At 39.1% G+C, this 16,749-nt stretch overlaps 1 protein-coding gene across 1 annotated transcript; it reads right to left on the bottom strand.

The window, feature by feature from the left end:
* Positions 1-427: 427 nt before the first annotated feature.
* Positions 428-1,964, bottom strand: LOC139641254 (uncharacterized). Its single transcript, XM_071515554.1, is given in 5 exon segments — positions 428-454; positions 577-688; positions 690-709; positions 1,336-1,478; positions 1,709-1,964. Coding segments are annotated over 5 exon segments (558 nt in total).
* Between the last annotated feature and the right edge of the window lie 14,785 nt (positions 1,965-16,749).

Genomic DNA, 16,749 nt, shown 5'->3' with positions numbered 1-16,749 from the left:
CTGTTAAATGAAATATTTCTTCACAAAAAACCCAACAGGTTTCAGTTATTTAGAGCATATTTCCAGCTTCTCTTGTGCAGAGTATATTTCAAACTTTAAAGGACAAAACAAAAGACACGTCTTCCTATTGTAAGTTTCACTTCTGTTAAGTTATATTTCTCTCAAAACAAAAAAACAACCTATTTTCAGTTATTTCCAGCTTCAAAATACAGAGTTAACATAATACAATACAAAATAGCGTACTCCAAAGTACAGGCAAATATGAGGTAAACTTCTGTAAACATACTGTAGGTGTAGACACCTAAGCCTATATAGGCATTCAATAAGTTAACTTTTTACATAATTAGGTTTTCAGAAAACCTAATGGTAGGCTACTCACAGGCGAGCAAATGATCGAGCATAGTCAATTTCCTCCCCTGACATATGATCAGTAGTGGGTGTGTTTGAGACAGGACTGGACACAATAGGACCATGCATGGGATAGTTGGATGGCTGTGTGTGATACCCTTGAAAGTGGGGAGGTGCAAACATCGGCTGGGGCTGGGTGCTTCGGAATCCCTCAACAAGGAGTGATACCATGCGCTCATTGGAACGGGCATTGCTCTCAATTAAAGCAGTAAGGAGCCTCTCATCCCTTTCCTGTGTTTGTTGGATCTGGGCTTGGACCCACTCATTTTGCTGCCTCTGTTTGCATCAGGAACTGCTGGTGCTGAGAAGACACAGTGCTTCTGGCACAATTCTGCTTCATGTTCCTCTTCCTCTGAGACCGACCTATACAGTAAATTCCAATAAATAAAGTAGAGAAACTTCAGTTGACATGACAGGCTTTGGTAGCTGTGATGCAGCTAAAAGTCTTGGACTAATTCAAAATACCATACCTTTTATGTGTCCCCATTTGTTACACTACATATGATTGAACTACTAGGACAAACAATTACCATATACAGTAGCTATGCAAATATGACAACTGAAAAACGTGATGGGTCAAAGGAATACATGATTAGCAAGACTTTTATGACATCCTAGATTAAAATCTATAAATCTATATATAGCCCTCCCTCTCTCGAGGAGTTGATGCCAGGGTCATTCAGCCATCTTCTTTTCCTGTCCTATTTTTCTGATAGTCAAAAGTACCCCAGCTCCCCCCCCTCTCTCTCCCTGTTTCTCTCTTGATGCGCTCTTCTCTTCCCTTTCTCCTTCTTTAAATGTAATGCTCTAAATTCTCCTGACCCATCTATCTTCTCTTTGTAACCGTTTCTGACTTTCCTGGTTTTTGCAGGTTATAACATTCAATTGAGATAGTATTTGCATCATAAAACGAGTCACCTGTTGTACTGGCTGGGTCGATATCTTCTGGTGCCATGGCTGAAGAGCTATCTTCAGCCATGTAGCAGTGGTCTCTGCTGATGCGGCCTCTTCATCGTCGTCCACGTCCTCCTGGCGATCTGGAGTACACGCGTCTCCGTCAGCAGTGCTCTCTAGATGACATAAACACACATAATTTGCGATGTCCAGAGTGTTTGCTCTATACTGCTAGCTAACTAATAACTTGCAAAAGAACTAACACAACCAGCTCGTTAAACTAACTTACCAGCGTCCGTTGCATTCGAGGGTCCCGCTGCAATCCTCATCACCTAACGTTACAACTCCGAGACCGTCAAATCCAACGTCCACTCCACTCTCGATATGTTGGATAAAGGTCGATGACCGAGTATGTCGTTCATGATATCGAAGTATGGGAAAGTAGAAGGATTGCAGCCACTAGTGTTGTTCTGCTTCTTTGCGGCATAGTAGCTGCTTTTTACCATCTTCCACCGGTTGCAAACTTGTTCAGACAAACGCACGTAACCCTCCTCCTTCATTCGGTCAGCAACCTTTTTGAAAACATCCCCATTGCAATGTTTGTGCCCATCCAAAAACTTCATGATATCCATTTCCCTCTTCTTTTTACTGGTGGCAGTCATCTTTTCTTTGGTAAACAAGTCAAGTGCAAACAAGTTCGCAACACTCGCTGGAACGCTGGAAGCTAGAGCATGCGTCGTCAAGCAGTTTGATTGCCGTACGTGTCTCAAAATGCTGTGAAAACTCCGATAGCAGGAACATCATAGTCCGATTAAGGTGTATACATGTCTACAATGCACTTCAATAATGCAACTAAGATCGGAATACTCCACATGTCTTAATTTGATTATTGCTTACTCCAACTATGACCTTATTCGGGTTAACGTAATCAGAAAATGCTGTTTACATGGCAATGTCTTATTCAGAGTATTGTCTTAATCGGGTTAATATCGGATTATTGCAGTCCATGTAAATGTAGTCATTGACAAATTTCAAACAACAAAAAGTAAACTATAGAATTAAAAGCACAACAAGGATAAGGGAGATGTGATGAGTGATTTAGTGAGTGTCATTTGGCATGGGACTGGAGCTATGTGCCAAGTTTTGTGCGTTGTCATGCATGGGAAGGCAATTTAGAAAGAATGAATAATATCTTTTAAAATATGTCTATATATCACTCAACAAAATGCCTGATTCAGCATGTTTACTCAGCATCACCCAGGACTAGAACTATTGACACCATGAACTTGTTGAGCTATGATCGAAGTGGTTTAACTGGAGATAGGTTCTCACTATGACTAAGGCCAGGGTGCATGATAACGACTCTCCATCCACATAATGGCAGATTTCAAACTAGTGTCAAAAACTCAGTTTTCAAGATAAAATTATGAGAATTTGCATACTTTATCTAGACAACATAGAAATGTCTGTAATTCATTTTTACAAAAAATTTAATACTCCATGAGCGAAAAACGCTCTATTTTCCATTGACTACCATGATTTCCATAAGGGCAGAATTCAAATAATTTTGAAAAATTCAGTTTTTGAGATACAATCCTGAGATTTTGAAGTAGAAGAAGGAGAAGGAGAAGTTTTATCTATGAAGACAGGGAAATATTTTTTTATTTTTTACATTAAGATTGGACGTAGAGTAAGCAGCAATTTACAGTGGCTGTGTAGTACCAGGTTGTTGCTAGGGTTTTTCTATGTGGTTGCTAGGGTGTACTAGGTGGTTGCTAGGGTGTTTCTAGGTGGTTGGTAGGGTATTTCTGGTGGTTTCTAGAGTGTTTCTAGGTGGTTATTAGGGTGTTTCTAGGTAGTTGCTAAGGTGTACTAGGAGGTTTAAGTAGTAGTAGCAGTACTAATGGTACTAGTAGAAATGGAGAAAGTCGTGGTAGGTAGTAGTAATAGTATTGCTAGTAGTAGTAACAGTACTAGTAGTAGTAGTAATACTAATGGTAGTTAGAAGGTAGAAAGAAAAGTGGAAAAAGAGTAAAAGATAAAAACAAGCAGTGTTGGGCAAGTTACTGAAAATTAGTAATTAGTTACAGTTACTAGTTACTTCTCTCAAAAAGTAATTGAATTACTTTACCAATTACTGCATAATAAAAGTAATTAGTTACTAGGGAAAGTAATTTTTGCGTTACTTTTAAATGTCTGCTTCAATTCTCTTATTACACATAGCTATATTATTTTAGTGGTGCTGTGGCACAGTGTGGGACAAGATAACTGTCAAAATTTATCTATCATTGTACCCATGGGTGGAAATTACGGGGGGGACGGGGGTTCCGGACCCCCCCTTCTTGAGAAAAACAGAGAGTTGTCCCCCTCAATATATCTTTGTAAACATAACTATATAATTTTAAATAATATAATAATATGCATTGAAAGCACTTGTGCTAATTATAGACGCAAAACAATGCGTTTTTAAGTTTCGAAAGATTGCATCCCCCCCTCATATGCCTCACAGTGGTTTGGTCCACTGCCTACCATCACCGAACCCCCACACACATTAGCCCTGAGTGTCTGTGGAGCAATCTCTGGAAGTGTGTCAGTGGTGGCTGACCTCCAGTAAGTAGCTACTTTGCAAAGGTTAACTTAAAACAAAGGATGTGTCAGACATTTTTCTTTATTTCTACCACTCAATAGAATAAAACACGTTTACAATTGTAACCAGACTACATTTTGTTCGCTCCATTACCTCGCGGTTGAATCTTGTGCGTCAGCGTATTGGTACGGGGCAGCCGCGTCTCCTAATGGCATGTATGTCTATGGAGGCAGGAGGTCTATCCACAATTAAAATCATCATAACTCGCTGAATTTTCGACCGATTTTCAAGCGGTTTGTTTTGTTACAAATGCTAGATGTGTATTTATGATACAGGATACTTGGTTAAATTAAAATGCGGGTTTTCATACCAAAATACTTTATCTTTTGTAGATGGTAACAGTAATATTTTTATAATATAATATTTAAGATTAACTTACCCTATGTAATTAGATTCTAAGTATATACATTTAACAAAACAGTACTTTTGGCGGCACCTTTGATGTCCCCTTCAGGAATTGCTCTTGAGAATTTTTTCTGTTTATTGTCCCCCCCCAACAATGAAATGAAATATCCGCTCTTGATTGTACCCATTATCACTATGATGAAAAGTAAGTAGTGGAACAATAAAACACAATAGATATGTTTTGATAGGCGTATTTATTGTAGCCTCGGCAGGCCTCAAATCAAGCATTAGTACACTGTGTGGGCTAAGTTACCACACCGGTAGCAGTGTTGCCAAATCTTTTCCAAGGAAAGTAGCTATTGGCTGCTCAGAAAGTCGCTAGAAGTCGCCAGATGATGTCATACGATAATTTGCATATCAAAATATAATGCTGCACTTGTTGCACGCCACGGAGTAGCCCATTTTAATATAAGTGCTGACTCTGCCCACCCAGGCTAGCTTCGGCGTACGCCGGTAGCAATTACAAGCGGACCCTATCCTACAGTCCCTGCTGTGGGAAGCGCTGTGATCATCAGACCTCTCTGGATTAGACAAGCAAGTACAGAAAACCAGCATCAGCCATACCAATTTATTGCCAAATGCTTTGGGATTCAACACATTAACATTGCTTCCCATGGTCAGAAAAAGTCGCCAGATTTGTCGCTAGTCGCTTTTAAGAAATAAAGTCGCCAGGGAGGTTGGTAGTCTTTTGATTCACTTGCACCACCGTAAAGTCGGATGATCATAAACCGGATAATCCAGTAACGAGCCCATTTAAATTTCAGTAATTGTAATTGCGTTACTAATTTGAAAAAGTAATTAGTTACATTACTAGTTACTGCCAAAAGTAGTGTAATTACAGTAACTTTGTAACACGTTATTCCCAACACTGAAAACAAGTAAAAGAAAGAGTAAGAAACCAAGGACTTGAATTCACAACCTTTGACACCAAGGGCAAGTCAAGAAATTGTCGAGCTGAGTGACTTGACAGCAGGTGGCTTCACAATATGACTAAGACAATCACCAGGGTGCATGATAACATCTGTCCATTAATATAAAGGCATATTTCAAACTAGTGTCAAAAATTCAGTTTTCAAGATAAAATTCTGATCATTTGGATCCCTTATGTTGCCAATATAGAGATGTCTGTGATTCATTTTTACACAGATTAAATGCTCCATGAGTGAAAAACTGATGTTTAAAATGTTCTATTTTCCATTGACCACAATGGTTTCCATTAAGTTTCATTACAAATTTTAGACTGCTGCTGTAGCACCACCATCTGGACTATTTGCCCCATACTCAAATGAGTGTCATTTGGCATGGGACTGGAGCTATGTGCCACATTTTGTGCATTTTCATGCATGGGAACGCCGTTTTAGCCAGCCCCTAATTTATTTTGAGGTGTGTATACAGTGCCTTGCAAAAGTATTAACCCCCCTTGACTTTTTGCACATTTTATTGTGCAAGTGCATGAAGTTATTTCAAAATACATGTATTCAGGATTTTTTGTCTATGCCAAGCAATCTGTTCCATTAAAGTGAAAACAAATGCGTAGAAATGTATGTTAAAGCATATACTTAAAGTAACAGAATTCTTTTTAGCATAAGTTTGCTTTGTTTGGGCACACTAGCAAAACGTTACTCAACATTTCTTATCATCTATTATTTAGATGTCATATTTATATAGTTCTGATCAATGTTTTCCATTTAAATGTTTTTTTTTTCTTTTTAAATTTGTCTTTCTTGCTAACACAGCTGAGACCAGGTCCCTTAATGGGACTTGAGGGTGTAGGGTGGACTGTCCATCAGAATACTTTAACACAGCTTGGGATATACAGTATGGTTCATTTATGGATGACATAAGCATCCAGTTTTTGAAGTTTCAGAGTACATATAAATCATCACCCTCCCATCAGTTTGGGAAAAGATAGAATTTGAAATGCTTTTCCTGTCCAATTTCTCCATTGACTTCCATAGTAAAAATGGACTGGAAAACCCCACTGAAACTGTATTTTCAATTATAGTGACTCAAAAGTGATGATTATCTTCTCTTAAACTTCAAGAACTGGACTCTAAAATGGAATCTAAACTGGACTCTCAAAAATGACCATAGAGTTGACGCAACATCTCAATGACAAGATAATGAGCATGTATTGAATTGTGTTACATTGTAGGGTGTTATCGTTGTTTTGTCCATCCCCTGTATATATATATGCCACACTGATGCTTAACTCCATTTTGAGCTTAACCTACACAGTCCATTTTCCCCCACTTTTTTAACATTTAGATGGAACCTATTAGGAGGCATGAGGGAGAAAGGGGCCAGGCAGTTCCTGTCAGGAACCTGAAGATTAATGAGGTAGAGAATAATTTAAATGCCATCTTTCGTTCTTGTATAATGCTCACATTCATTTCAAACTATTTATATTTTATATATCAAAACTTTACAGAAAATACAAATTTTTAGCCTTAATATGAATTGAAAATTGAAATTTCATATTCTTCACATGATTGTGGTGTGCATTTAGATCATTCTGTACAATTTCTAAACCAATGCTTAATGAAGCCTATTTTACCATTAAAGGATGGAGCAGAAATACAGGTTGCCCTCTGGCAAGAGGCCTGTCAGAATGATCCATATGAGGGGGAAACAATCCCCTTCATGGGTATTCTTAACTCGAGTAACTTTACCCAAGTTGAGGTAACTAATATATACAGTACATATGATGTATTTTATTTATGATAGTCTACTTGTCTGTTTTGTGTTGTAGCCTACTAAACTTCTAATGGACTACTTCATTGAGAGATTTGAAAAACAATAAAACTTTTAAAAAGGTTATGTATGTATGGACAAAACACTTATAATAACATGTTTGTTCTCAATAGATTGTCATCAGTGAGAGGAGGGAGGTCAATATCTGGGGCACAAGGGAGCTGGACTCCGGGGACCTTGAGCTCCTCCTGTATGATGACACAACCATCACCATCACCAGGGATGTTTTGGACCAGTCTGTCCCGTCAGGCCTGGCAAATGTCCCCTGCCAGGTGACCCTCTCATATGAGGGACAGGTCACCAACATTTTTCTGCCAGAGATTTGAACATTTTTTTGCCAGACGAAGGTCTCAGTACTGAAACGTTGCGAATAAATGTTTTAATTGCAAGTACAGACAGTGTGACAATCTCTTTTTATGTTCTGCAGACTTCCCGGTCCTGCCCTACGCACCTGTCTCTTGGTATAGGTGTGCGAAGAACCACAGTTTCCTCAACTTGGACCAGTCTGTCCCGTCAGGCCTGCCAGGTGACCCTCTCATACAACGAGGGACAGGTCACCAACATTTTTCTGCCAGAGGTTTAAAAAAAAAAAAAAAAGTGATTAAAATGAGATTATAAAAATACATTGTATAAGTTGTTGTGTATAAGTTGTTGTCAATTCTGTTTTTTTTCTGTTTAAATGAATTATTAAACTTGTTAAATAAATATAAACTGTGTCTTGATGTCTCTCGAAATATGATAGCTTACATGAGTTAGCCTATCAAAGTGCTTATAGCTAACTAGATTTACTGTAATGCTCACTTCCACATCACATCATTAGTTGTATAATGTAATACAGCGGTAAATTAAAAGCTGGATAAACTATAACCTTCACAAATTGTTGCTATCCGTTTCCTATCATTTTGATAATGAAAGCTACTGTCCTTCTGTTCGTGGCCTCCAGAGGGCACTTCTCTGTTCTGACCACAGAATTTGAATGGATAGAAAGGTCTTTCCACTGTTTTCTATGGTATTTTGGCTGGTACACCAAAAAATGGCGTCTGTGGTTGGTTTCTATGGTGACAACGGAAGTTTGGCTGGTGAGTGGGTTAGCTTTGTAATGTTATAAGACGAACGTTTAATTAATAAAATGAGACGACTTACCAACAGTAATATAGCACGATTAAACCCAATTGGTCCAAAAATCCTTGAGAAGCCTCCCCGCTGACAGCAAAGCCATGGAGATACCGCAACGCCAGATTTCCTCTGTGTGGTCCTTGCTGCATCTTGCCGTAAGCCGGTTTATATGGAAGCTAAGTCAACGGTACCAAGGAAGTTTTATGTAGGAATGGTACACATAAAAATGGCCGCTACTCTGACCATCCAGGAGCGTTGATTAGAATGGGAAAGACCGTCCCCTTCCAAATTCTGTGGTTCTGACTGTCACTGAGGTTAATTTGGGCCTTTTTGACTAATTGCGACCACCGTACAGTCACATGCAATTAGTATAGTATGGACACTCTCCCAATGTCTTTAGAAAAGACCTCTCAATTAGCAATGCAAGTTAGTCATCTGAAATTGTACTCCAAATGTTTTAAAAGTATTGATTTTATTAGGCCGACACCCACATCTTTTTTTTCCAATTTGAGGTTGTAGTGCTGAAACTGTTTTAACTATAATAAAATCGGTATGACTTCAACATACGGTGCTGAAAGAACAGGGTAGCTGTCGATTATTGCAAGACGAATATGAGTACCGTCAATAGAATTTGTGGAAGTTACCTGGTGTTTAGTGCCCATTAGTCAGACAGTAGTTACATTTACATCTCCCAGGAGGTATAATCCAGTTTGTTCTATTATTATCAGTACCGACACTATAATTATCAGTTGCTACCCAGTACTTACAGGATATGGGGATAATTTCCCAGTGAAGAACCTCAGAGGTAATCAGTGTTATAGCTACGCCTAATAGGTATCATGTAGTTATCAGCACCTACCCAGTCCTTACAGGAGATTGAGTTTTATGAGGAGAATCCAAGTGGCTCTTTGTCAAAACATCAAATCATTTTCAGTTATTTCACTGTGGCTACCATGGAAGTTCACCAGGTGAGCACTGTATACTAAAGCAAACTTTTCCCACTAGTAGTAACGTCATGCCTAACCGATAACTTACTGTGCCCTGTGGGAAAAGCCCCCGCATAGGGTCCATGTTGTGGTGGTGGATTAATGCAAGCACTTTAACAGAGATTGTAAAGTAATTTCGACCTTCCGACCTTTGAGTGCATCTGCCCTCAAAGTCATAATATTACCTGAGCTTCAACTGTGGGAGACCTGCTGCCTGCCCCTGAGCTACTGCTCAACCCTTCATCTTGAATCTGATACTAGCTTTGCTATGTTACCAGCAGAGCAGACTGCGCAGCTGGCTCTGCTTTGATTGGCGGCAGTGGGTATTTGGGTTGGTTGTGATGGGCAGATGTGGATCAATTTCTGGGGCCATTTCTTTATTTCAGTCCAACAGGCAACAGTTGTTTACTGTTTGGTTACTGAGTCTGGTTTACATTTCCTAACAGTTATTTCTAACTCAATTGTGTTCCATTTGAATATAAAATCTTGTTCGAAAAGTTGCAAAAACTAGTTATTGCAGCTGTTTTGTGAAAACATTTATTCCCGTCGGAGGATGCCCCCGAACCCCCCTACATTGTATGGGTCCAAGCCATATCACCACAGTAACCCAAAAAAAACCCCCCAAAAAACTTTCACTTTTCACACTTTATTGCATTCACCTGATCCTGCTGCTCTACTCCTGCGTTTTCTACCACTTATAGGTCATTATTATTCTCTCATTGGCAAATGCGCCTTAATTGCAACAAAGAATAGGCATTTTAAAATCAAGAAACATAAACAGGCTAATAATTGAAATATATATGTAAAAAGATGCAGTAAACATATGCAGTAGGGCTCTGGTGAATGGGGCACCCCTGCCTTGGGGGGTTTGCAGGCAGGGTCATATCTTATGCCATTGGTTGTCCAAAAGTTTGAGGTGAGCCTGCCATAGTCACCTATTGCAGATACCTTGAGGGGAGTGGGGAAAGTGTCATTGATGTCTTCAGTCATCTAATATAAACTTTGACCAATAGCCAAAGGTAGCTAGAGAGTAGGGCTGCGGTCGAATAGTCAAAAAAATACGTCCTAACTCCTATTCCTAACCACTTTTCCTTGACCTCGTTGGAAAACGTCATGAGGTCAAGGAAAGATGGGACGGAGAATTCATAAGGACTTAGGAAAAAAACGCGGTGCTAAGAGAATCCGACTGCACTTACACTAGGCTACGTAATTATGCGACGGCGGATGTTAATGACGTGGGTCTGCCGTGGGGAAACTACAATGTTCCGATGATGGACTACTAAAAGCGCATCCTAGATACTTCGCCCCGTGCGTTCTTACCGTGATGTTTCATGCAGGCTATATAAACGTGGATGACCCGGTGAAAAGTATTGCTTCAAGGTTGGAATTGAAATAAAAAAGGAATATAGGCTACTAGTCATAAAAGTGAAACGAAATGGTTGTCACATTTAGAATGGTTGCTCACGCTCACCCTCCTGTCCACTCATATTTATCGACATGAATCCCAATTAGTATGATTGTATGAAAATAATTGTTAAATTCATGCAAGACAGGCATAACATGTTAGGCCTACAAATCTACTAACATCTACAACATGTTGAATTAAAAACATCATCTGGCTAAAAACGTCTCATATCCCTTTTTCTTGAAAGACAGACTTCTGTGTTATGGTCGATATGCTGATTATGATCTGATTATAAGCCTATGCATATAATAGCTTAAGAACCACCACACAACTCAGTTAACACCTTGAAATGTTGACTTTATTGTGCTTTGAATTTATTATGGCTGATACAGGCCTTTATTACAGTAAGGCAAGGGTTTCAGCATCTGTGCAAAAATCAATGAATGATATTCTTAAAGGCTGCAATACAACAACACTCAGAATGAAGAAATAACGAATGCAAACTGAGCAGAGGTTACGCTACAGCGTTAACTTCACTTTGATCATTTTACAACAGCAACGTAGCGTTTATAGTTCGCCTATGGGTTTAACATATTGTTGAAAGTTCAAAACATATTAGCAAGTTATGGCATAAGATGGAAAATGCTTAATAAGCAACGGTAACTTGCCTGATGATCTGCGTCCCTTGTCGGTCATGATCGTTTGTTTTCATGAACGGCCGAATGGTGCGTCGCAAGGAATTGTGGGGCGGCACTATCTCCTTTCCTTTCGTAAAGGATGGTCCAGTGTATCCTATGCTAAAGGAGCTAAGTAAGGAAGCATTGAAGCACCTTTCCTTAGCGTTTAGAGAATTCGAACAGTTCTAATCATGGCTGCCACTTAGATACTTCCGGGTCATTTCAATCAGTTAGGAACCTTCCTAAGCAAAAAGACTATTCAACCGCAGCCTAGAATTCTCTTCTATAACAAATATACTAAAAAAAAAAGTAAAGATATGTGTTGTCCAGTCCAGATACGCTGTTGTCCAGTGTTCTGTTCTCACTTGTACTACATATTCTCATCTCCAGGAAATCAAGTAACAAGGGTTCAGAGATTCATAAGGTGCAGTAATGGCCCCTTGTTGTGGCATCTCTTCAGGCCAGAGTCTCTCTCCTCTTTCCAACATTACCAAGCACAGCACAATCTGAGCAACACAACTCGGGCTAGCCCCAGGGAAACAGTCAAACTTCATGTTTTACAGTCACACTGACAAAAATCTATGTTTTTGTCCTGTTATGTCACCAAAGAGTTATGTTAATTTCCTGTAAAATGCCAAATTTGTTATTTGTAACATGGCTAAAAGTTCTTTTTAGCTTTTCTATTATATTTAGACCAAAAGATTTAACTTTTTTGTTTTTACTTTGTAAATATCTAAGTCAGTGGTAGGCAAATAGCGGCCCGTGGGCCAAATTCGGCCCTGCAGAAAAAATATTTGGCCCCCTGATGAAAGTTTTGACTATAATAGTTTACATCAAATCTTTTACATATTTTTTTCACAAATCTACTGTAGATAACATAAACACAAGGCTCCTGTAAATCCCAATTATTGCAATATAACCTTGTTACAGCTATACATTTATCCCCCACACCATAAAACTAAGGCTGCTATTTGAACAGTGCATGGTGCTGAAATTAAACCTACCAGATATTAAAGTTTAATGTGTGAATTCTAACAACTGTTTTAATTCCACAGCTTTAGCCTATATAACCATAACAGATTTGTTCTTCACAAACACAAATGGTTGGCAGTCAAACAGACATGGTGTGTTGATGCCATTTATTCCCCCTCAGATACAGTCTTTAACACTGTTATAAATCTATTTAATCTATTTAATTCGTAAATGAATTAAAATAAATAAATAAAAAAAACATGTAGGCCTGCGTAACGGCCCCCCAATGAAAAATCATGAAAAAACTGGCCCATGGTTGAACCTAATTGCTGACCCCTGATCTAAGTGATAGGATTTGAAAAAAAAAACCCAAAACGATTCATTGAAACGATGAGGACAGCTAGTAAGAGCAGAGCTGCTGACCACAGCTAGGCCTACTGTTCAGAAGTGAAACAACGATCGTATCTCATAAGGACAAGCTTCTCTAACCTGTTGTCAGACAGTCTGTTCCTTCTGGAGGGGAGCAGCAAACTTCCTAAACTGAACAGCCGCTCCACAGGCACTAGATAGGGTCGGGGTATTGTACTTAAAATGTTTTTGATGTTTGAGAACTGGTTGGGTGTCTCAATCCTAAATCCTCCTGACTTCAAATAATCCATCACTTCTTTTTCTGCTAAGTAGCTGTCCACCACCGTGTCCTGCTCTGAAATCCAGCTTCTGTTTAGCTTCTGTTGTTTAGTCAGAGTACATTCATCGTCCTTGTTGGGTTGTTTTCCCCTGAGTTTCTCATCGCTGTGTTGCGTATCAGATGCTTTGATGAATTGGATGTTGTGTTTTTCGCTGTGGAAAGCGGTTTGCTGCCACACAGAGTTTACAACGGACGATAATGTTCTTTGCATCCTTGACTGAGATCCTTGACATCCTAGACTTCAAAGTAATGGGAAAACGTCTAGCTGCTGAAAGTCTGTGTCTCTCCCTCACCCTTCATCTTTTGTTTTGTTTTTTTAGGTAGTAGCCGACGTAAACCGGCTTGTGCATGTCCTTAAGATACACGTGAGGGAAAAAAACAAACAGGGATTTGGGGAGGAAAAAAAAAGCTTCAAAAATTTCAAAGGAGAAAACAGAAAAGGTTGAGGGGGGTTCAGGCTTAAGTAACACAGTAATGGAGTGTGACTGGGATTAGTAACTGTAATGTAATTACTGAATTTGAAATGGTAATCCCTTACACTACTCGTTACCGAAAAAAGTAATCACATTACTGTACTGCCCAACAGTGTGTTTAAATATCTAAGTGATACCACTTACAGCTTTTGAGATATTAAGCCTTGTATTGAGGCATGGTCTGCATACTGTTAGTATTAGTGCAACAACTACTAGTAATACTGCTGCTAAATACACACACACACGTTAACACACATACTAACACATACACACACACGTCCACACACCACATGCATATATAGAGACGTACATTAACACATACACACACATGTTCACACACATACTAACACATACACACACATGTCCAGACACCACACGTATAGAGTAGAGTTGCACCGATCAATCGGCTGGTGACCGGTTTCAGCTGATCGGCCATGACCGGTGAATTTAAGACAACTGTTAATATACAAAATAATAGTCCATACATCCATACTGATCTCTGTTCCAGCGCGTCCCATCTCCTCCGCCGCTGTCCTCTCCACCACGCCCGCATTGATCGTCCCGATCCAAGCCCGTTCGAAAAACCCATTCGCCGGACACCCGGTGACGCATCGGCACCGTGCCCACGGGAAACTCTTGGAAGAGTCAGCCGATGCACTGAAACCACCATACTCTCTGTGTCTCTCTCTCCGCCGACAGAACAGACGGCTGTCAGATGGACAGAGCTCGCACATATGCATGGAAATAAACGGCGATATGATATAATTGTATAGATTTTATTTTTCAAGCCTCAGTTTATCACATGCATGATATTGGTCAGCCTGCTTACTGTGTGGGAGAAACTAGCTACCTCCCGATCTCAGCGGAACAAAAAAATCATTTTTTTTCACCACAAGATGGCACTATGACTCTTTAAATCTCCATTACATTGGGCTAGGCTCCATGGATAACCTTTCGATGTAAATAAATGACATTAGGTGTGTTGTTATATAGATCTGTTGCACCTGTTTTCTTTTGGGAAAGTAAAACATGTTAGATAAAGTGGGATATACCGCAATTCATTTTCCGTTGGATTTTATTTGTACAAAAAAAGCTCTGTCCAGTAACCTGGAGCACTTTATTATTTTGAGATTTGTTTGAGTGAGAGTCCTGTAACCTCGTGCAGTTTTGGAGAAAATTTAAGTTATTAATAGTCAATGTTTATTATGAACATACAATTGAATTTTAATTTTCCATTAAAGAAAAGTTACAAATATTTTTGTATGCGGTCAATTATAGTTCTTAGAAGCAAAGAAAATCGGAATCGGCCAAAAACGGAATCGGCAGGTCAGACTTTTAAAAAATCGGAATCGGCCAAGAAAATTCCAATCGGTGCATCTCTAGTATAGAGACGTACACCACACACACATACTGCAACTGCTACTATTTTGAGCTACTAGTTCAACTACACCAAAACTACTATTACTGTAGTACTACTGCTGCTTCTACTACTAATATGTTTCTGCCAAATGGGAAATTGTAATTGTAATTGTAATACTGTAGTGCAGCTACTATAACTATTGCTACTACTATTATGACTACTGTTACTACTAGTACTACTACAGTGTCGGCAGTCTCTCTACTCCACTCTAGCTGTTTACTGTTACTGTTACTGTTACTTTTACTATTTGTACTACTACTACTAAACTACTTAAATTCCTTTACTTTCAACTGCTTTACACACTTCAACTTCTATTAGTATTACTACTGTTAGTATTACTGCTACAACTACTAGTAATACTGCTTCTAAACAGACAAACGTTCACACCAGAGCTGTTTTCAAGTCTTTTGGTGCATGTCCAAGTCAAGTCTCAAGTCATTCGAGGCAAGTCCATGTCAAGTCACAAGTCTTTCAGGGCAGGTCACAAGTCAAGTCTTACTGTAAGTCTTTATAATTGCAAGTCAAGATGTCTTCAGGTCTGTGACTGCTGACCATGCCATTACAATGACATGGGAAATTTTTTTAAGTTTTCCTTTCAAAGCTTTTTTTCTTTGCTTTTCTTTTTCTTTGCAGCGTACCTGGCTAGAACATGAAATTAGACAGTGGATAACACCATGATAGCAATGATCCCATGTGCAGAGGAGTGAGCGGATTATTTTTCCAGCTGGGTTCTAATGCTACCGTCTCTTGCAGTTTGAGGGCTTTTACAACTAAATTTTTGCTGGTTATTTGATGCCCACTCACTGGGTTCAGAGGTATGGGCTGAGGGTGGGATATGATTGGCATGCTTGGTGACCGATGATATGTGGTTTGAATGTCCCGTATCACAAACAAACTGAATGAATGATGACGTGGCGTATGAATTGCGTTGGCCGTATAAGATTTAGCAGACATTGATCTGACTGTATTTCCTAGTGCAAATTAATGTAATAACTCAACTTACATTGGCAAAAAGACAATTGTTAAACTGAAGATCCAGATTCAATCGAGGCTGTCAGACCTCTTCCTCCATTCACAGCGATCTCCTGGGTGTGTGTTACTTGTGATACGCGCACCTCGTGTATCCAAGCTGGTTCTAAGGATTGCACAATTGGGAAGGACAATCATAAAGGGAGGAGAGAGTGTGACGGCCGCAGAAAAAGGAGACTTACAGGGAATTCTTCACACAAATATTGCTATTATATCCTATCAGACATTGTTGGACAAAATGTGGACAGCGTCCACAGCATTTATTTTTTTTTACTTTGTAGTAATTTAGAGTAGTCTCCAGACCCGGTACCGGGATCTGGCATGGAAGAGTGGGTTTTCTTTGTTCACAGAAGAGATGAACGTAGGCCTTCTTCACTCAGATTGTTTAACCAAACTAACTTAACGGAACGTATTGAGAAAGTTGACTTTCTGTCTTACTGATCATTGTAGCGTAACTGGGTGGAGGCCATGAATATAGGTTTTCTCATAATTGCAGGTACAATACACAGACAAAAAGGCATCATTAATAATCTTAAATATTTATAAAAATGAAAAAACATCTCTATATATATATATAATGAAAACCAAGAATTGGGATATAAAAAATGAATTTGTATGCTGGCGGCTGCAGTGCATGTGTAACATAAAGAACACATCAAAGTCATAGAAATAAATGTAAGCTACTCGTTTTATTTAACTCTATTCATATACTGTACATGTATTATTTGTATTTATTTTCTGAACTCAGCCACACAATTTCTCTAATTTATCTTAGTTGTTTGCTTCTTACATCCCGGTGAAGCTGGAAAGCCGGCTTTAAGGCTGATTAGACAACATTTAGGCCTATATGGAAACATTTACACCAAAGTGATTTA

The sequence above is a fragment of the Centroberyx affinis genome, unplaced genomic scaffold (genome assembly GCF_046629955.1).
Source record: "Centroberyx affinis isolate AG114_WGS23_722 - 3 ecotype Tasmania unplaced genomic scaffold, CSIRO-AGI_Caff_v1 ptg000029l_1, whole genome shotgun sequence".
Lineage (NCBI taxonomy): Eukaryota > Metazoa > Chordata > Actinopteri > Beryciformes > Berycidae > Centroberyx > Centroberyx affinis.
The sequence above is the reverse complement of the archived record's forward strand: the minus strand, read 5'-3'. Positions and strand labels throughout refer to the sequence as shown.